This window comes from Chiloscyllium plagiosum, unplaced genomic scaffold, assembly GCF_004010195.1.
Source record: "Chiloscyllium plagiosum isolate BGI_BamShark_2017 unplaced genomic scaffold, ASM401019v2 scaf_4034, whole genome shotgun sequence".
NCBI lineage: Eukaryota > Metazoa > Chordata > Chondrichthyes > Orectolobiformes > Hemiscylliidae > Chiloscyllium > Chiloscyllium plagiosum.
This window is the reverse complement of record NW_025214736.1, coordinates 44001-50000: the sequence shown is the minus strand read 5'-3', so window position 1 is coordinate 50000 and position 6000 is coordinate 44001. Positions and strand designations below refer to the sequence as shown.

At 46.0% G+C, this 6000-nt stretch overlaps 1 protein-coding gene across 1 annotated transcript in view; it reads left to right on the top strand.

The window, feature by feature from the left end:
- Window positions 1–2170: 2170 nt before the first annotated feature.
- Window positions 2171–6000, top strand: part of LOC122548006 (interferon-induced helicase C domain-containing protein 1-like) — a 45372-nt gene continuing 41542 nt past the window's right edge. The window contains exon 1 of the mRNA XM_043686559.1: window positions 2171–3005. Coding sequence (XP_043542494.1) covers window positions 2544–3005 — 462 coding nt within the window. The 5' untranslated portion in view covers window positions 2171–2543. The remainder of the gene's footprint in view (window positions 3006–6000) is intronic.

Below are 6000 nucleotides of genomic sequence, written 5' to 3'. Positions count from 1 at the left end.
GTAAAAACAATTACTGCAGATGCTGGAAACCAGATTCTGGATTAGTGATGCTGGAAGAGCACAGTAGTTCAGGCAGCTTCCGAGGAGCAGTAAAATTGACGTTTCAGGCAAAAGCCCTTCATCAGGAATAAAGGCAAAGAGCCTGAAGGGTGGAGAGATAAGCTAGAGGAGGGTGTGGGTGGGGAGAAAGTAGCACAGAATACAATAGGTGAGTGGGGGAGGGGATGAAGGTGAAAGGTCAGGGAGGAGAGTGGAGTGGATAGGTGGAAAAGAAGATAGGCAAGTAGGACAAGTCAGGGGGACAGTGCAGAGCTGGAAGTTTGGAATTAGGGTGAGGTGGGGGAAGGGGAAATGAGGAAACTGTTGAAGTCCACATTGATGCCCTGGGGTTGAAGTGTTCCAAGGCGGAAGATGAGGCGTTCTTCCTCCAGGCGTCCAGTCTCCCCAATGTAGAGGAGACCGCATCGGGAGCAACGGATACAATAAATGATATTGGTGGATGTGCAGGTAAAACTTTGATGGATGTGGAAGGCTCCTTTAGGGCCTTGGAAGGAGGTGAGGGAGGAGGTGTGGGCGCAGGCTTTGCAATTCCTGCGGTAGCAGGGGAAGGTGCCAGGATGGGAGGGTGGGTTGTAGGGGGGTCGTGGATCTGACCAGGTAGTCACAGAGAGAACGGTCTTTGCGGAACACAGAAAGGGGTGGGGAGGGAAATATATCCCTGGTGGTGGGGTCTTTTTGGAGGTGGCGGAAATGTCGGTGAATGATTTGGTTTATGCGAAGGTTGGTAGGGTGGAAGGTGAGCACCAGGGGCGTTCTGTCCTTGTTACGGTTGGAGTGGTGGGGTATGAGGGGGGAGATGCGGGATGTGGACATGATGCATTGAAGGGCATCTTTAACCATGTGGGAACGGAAATTGCGGTCTCTAAAGAAGGAGGCCATCTGGTGTGTTCTGTGGTGGAACTGGTCCTCTTGGGAGCAGATACGGCGGAGGCGAGGGAATTGGGAATACGGGATGGCATTTTTGCAAGAGGTAGGGTGGGAAGAGGTGTAATCCACAGGTAGCTGTGGGAGTCGGTGGGTTTGTAAAAAATGTCAGTGTCAAGTCGGTCGTCATTAATGGAGATGGAGAGGTCCAGGAAGAGGAGGGATGTGTCAGAGATGGTCCAGGTAAATTTAAGGTGAGGGTGGAATGTGTTGGTGAAGTTGATGAATTGCTCAACCTCCTCACGGGAGCACGAGGTGGCGCCAATGCAGTCATCAATGTAGCGGAGGAAGAGGTGGGGTGTGGTGCCGGTGTAATGACTAAACATCAACTGCTCTATGGAGCCAACAAAGAGACAGGCATAGCTGAGGCCCATACGTGTGCCCATGGCTACCCCTTTGGTCTGGAGGAAGTGGGAGGATTCGAAGGAGAAATTGTTAAGGATAAGGACCAGTTCGGCCAAACGAATGAGAGTGTCAGTGGAAGGGTACTGTTGGGGACGTCGGGAGAGGAAAAAACGGAGGGCTTGGAGGCCCTGGTCATGGCGGATGGAGGTGTAGAGGGATTGGATATCCATGGTGAAGATGAGACGTTGGGGGCCGGGAAAACGGAAGTCTTGGAGGAGGTGGAGGGTATGGGTGGTGTCTTGAACGTATGTGGGGAGTTCCTGGATTAGGAGGGATAGGACAGTGTCTAGGTAGGTAGAATTGAGTTCAGTGGGGCAGGAGCATGCTGAGACAATGGGTCGGCCAGGATGGTCAGACTTGTGGATCCTGGGAAGGAGGTAGAACCGGGCAGTGCGGGGTTCCCAGACTATGAGGTTGGAAGCTGTGGGTGGGAGATCTCCTGAGGTGATGAGGTTCTGTATGGTCTGGGAGATGATGGTTTGGTGATGGGGAGTGGGGTCATGGTCGAGGGGGCAGTAGGAAGAGGTGTCCTCAAGTTGGCGTTTGGCTTCAGCGGTGTAGAGGTCAGTGCACCAGACTACCACTGCGCCCCCTTTATCTGTTGGCTTGATGGTGAAGTCGGGATTGGAGCAGAGGGATTGGAGGGCTGCGCGTTGAAGTCCACATTGATGCGCTGGGGTGAGGTGGGGGAAGGGAAATGAGGAAACTGTTGAAGTCCACATTGATGTCCTGGGGTTGAAGTGTTCTGAGGCGGAAGATGAGTAGTTCTTCCTCCAGGCGTCAGGTGGTGAGGGAGGACCTCCATGTCCTCGGCAGAGTGGGAGGGGGAGTTGAAATGTTGGGCCACAGGGCTGTTTTTATGCTAATCCGAAAATACCTGTCCCATTTGTAAAAGGGAATCTGATCTTTTGATCTGTAAATAGAAACAGAAATCGATACTTTGTTTCACTGTTTATTGGGCTTTCTACTGTACGTTGCTTAGTGTATATTTTTCTTTGATAAAGTATTGCTGATGGAAGTCCCCTTTTCTCCACGTCAATTGTGTTTCACTGCGTGACTTTATAGAATCGAAACCGAAACTGATCACTTTAAAACACGGAGAAGTGGGGAGCCAGCGTTCAGTTCCAGTATCCGCTATCGCATAGCTGTTCAACATGAGCTCCAGCGAGTGTGAGCAGGGGCGAGAGCAGCAGCAGTTGATGCTGATCGATTGTTTCCGCAACCGCTTGGTCGCGACCATCCAAGTGGAGCCAGTGCTGGACTTCATCACGTTCGTGGAAGAGGCCGATAAAGAGGAGATCCGGGCCATGAAACTGCAAAAAGGCAACCAGGCTGCTGTCAATCTGCTACTCACCAAGATCACCAGGCAGCCCCCTGCAGCGGGCTGGTTTGGAGAGTTTATCACTGCCCTGAGGGAAGGCGGTTGTTCTCACGCCGCTGAGTATGTGCGTCTCGATACAGATTACGGTATATCGCCATCACTGGAAGCCCAAAATGACCTGGAGGTGAAACTCATCGACATCTTGGCCCCAAGTTTAATCGACAAGCTGCTACCCTTTGACATTTCTGTGTATTGCTTTACCAGTGGCATTTTGACCCAAGATGACGTGGAGAATGTAGGTCCTTTTTTTTATCACTTGTAGAACTGAATGCCTTTTTCGATATTGATGTCATAAGTCAAATTAGGCTTCTTTGAAGTAGATCAAGTGACGTCACAGTATTCAAATATTATTGAACTAATGGGTGTTACCAAGTCCAAATGGGAGGTGTCCCTAGGGACTTTAAATAATTGACAATGCGAGTTCACTTATTCCTGCGTATTACATTTAAGGCATAAAGATATGAGGCACAATTGTGAGGCTTGAGGTTGACATTAATGTATTAGATACAAGACGTATTATATGAAAAAAAAACAAAATGAGAAAAAAGGTGTTAGATTCAATTTGATTTGAATAATATGTAGTGGTACTTCATAGAAATTAAAACGTTACAATTTAATCTCAATGAAAGCATGCTGAAGGATGTACTAAAAGAAAGCAAATGGCAAGTTGGCCTTCATTGCAAGAGGGTTTGTGTACAGGAGCAATATTGTCTTCCTGTGACTGTCCACACTGGGAGTACTGTGTGCAGTTTTGATCTTCTGCCGTCTCCCCATAATCCTTGATACCATTAGTAATCAATAATTTATCTATCTCTGTCTTAAATACACTCAACGACTTGGTCTCCACAGCCTTTTGCTGCAAATAGTTTCACAGATGAACTATCCTCTGGCTAAAGAAATTCTCCCTTGTCAATTTTAAAGGGCCATCCCTTCATTTATATTTGTGCCCTGGGGAAAAATGGGGAAAAGTGTCATGGGTATAATTTATGATTACCTGAACTACAAGCAGGCAAATATAATTTGCTAGCTATATGCTTCTGTGCTTAAGTAAATATGGGTTACTGTTTATGCCTGCTCAGGTCAGTGGACCTTCATTAAATTCGTTCACATCATTAGAATATTGATATTATGCATTTTCACCCTTTCCAGCCTGAAAAGCAATTCAGTAAGATCATGGCTGATCCTCCAACTCAGTACTGTGTTTTGGCTTTCTCCCCATATCCTTTGATTTTAATCCAATGACCCTTATTTATATTTTTCTTGAAAGCCTCCAATATTTTAGCCTCAACAGTTTCCTGTGGCAGAGAGTTCCATAAGCTCACAGCTCGCTGGGTGAGAGATTCTTGCTCCTCTCTGCCTTATCCTTAGACTGTGCCCTTGGGTTCTGGACTCCCTGGTCATTGAGAGCATTCTTCCTGTATCTACCTGTCTAGTCCTGTAAGAATTTTATGGATTTCTATGAAATTACCCCCTCATTTTCCTGAACTCCCGTGAATATACTCCTCACTGATCCAGTCTCTTCCCATACGTCAGTCCTACCATCCCAGGCATCAATTTGGTAAACCTTCATTGCACTCTCTCTCTAGCCAGAATAATCTTGCTCAGATGAGAAGACCGAAACTTCACACAATACTCCATATGTGGTCTTAACAAGATCATCTCCAACTGCAGTAAGACACCCCTGCTCCTGTATTGAAATCCTCTCGGTATGAGGGCAAACATCCCATTTGCCTTCTTCAATGCCTGCTGCACCTGCATGCTTACATTCAGCAACTGATGTACAAGGACACATACATCTCATTGCATCTCCCCTTTTCCCAATCTATTAGCATTCAGATCGTGATCTACCTGCCTGTTTTGGCAAACAAATGGATAACCTCACCTCTATCCACATTTTACTGCATCTGCCCTTTATTTGCCCATTTGCTTAACTTGTCCAAATTACACTGAATCATCTCTGCACCCTCTTCGCAACTCCATCCCACCCAGCTTTATATCTTCTGCAAACCTGGAGATATGACTTGTAGTTTCCTCATCCAAATTAGTATTACATATTGTGAATAGCTGGGGTCCAAGCTCTGATTCCTATAGTTTCCCACTAGTCATTCCAGAAAAATACCCATGAATTCTTATTCTTTGTTTACTGTCTGCCAACCAGTTCTCAATCCATGTCAGTAAGCAAACATAAAATCCCATGAGCTTTAATTTTGCATACTAATCTATTATGTATTACCAATTTGCTTTGCCCAATTATATGCTGACTGAAGTCAGCAATAAGTGCAGCTGCTTTATTACTTACATTGCTAGTTTCCTTTTTAATTCCATTCCTAACATTACTCTTCCTGCTTGTAGGTTTATATATAAAACCCCATTTTATCATTTCCTGCCCCTTGGTGTTTCTAAACTCAACCCGCATAGATTCTACTTCACCAGAGTTAATACCCTTCCTCACAATTGCATTAATTTCTATTTTAATCAACAGTGTTACACACCTCCATTTCATTTTTGTGTGTCCTTTCCAAAAACTGATCATTCAGTTTCTATTCCTTGTCACTCTGAGCCATGTTTCTGTCATCCCCACTACATCACTTGTTATATCTCCTTGCATGACTAATTTGTCCACAAGGATAAATTTGTCCTTAAGACTTGTCTTTTTAACATTCTTAGTTCTGTTTAGATTAGATTACTTACAGTGTGGAAACAGGCTCTTCTGCCCAACAAGTCCACATCAACCCTCCGAAGGGCAACCCACCCAGACCCATTCCCCTACACTTACCCCTTCACATAACACTACGGGCAACTTAGCATGGCCAATTCACATAACTTGTACATCTTTGGACTGTGGGAGGAAACAGGAGCACCCAGAGGAAACCCAAGCAGACACAGGGAGAATATGCAAACTCCACACAGACAGTTGCCCGAAGCGGGAATTGAACCCGGGTCTCTGGCGCTGTGAGGCAGCAGTGGTGATATATTCTACTATGTCTCGTGCTGGAAGTATTGAATGTTTAAGATGATGAATGAGGTCCTTTGTGTAGAAGGTGTTGAGCCTCTTTAATGTTGGTGGAACACTCACCTAACAAAGTAAAAGTGTTCTCTTATAGGGTCAAGCATGTCTTAGAGCAGTTGCAGCAAATACTCAAGGTGGGTGGTGAGGTCGTGTGAGCAGCCAGATACATTGAACACATTGGTACCAAAGAGATAATTAGAGAAGGAGATGAGGTTCTGCA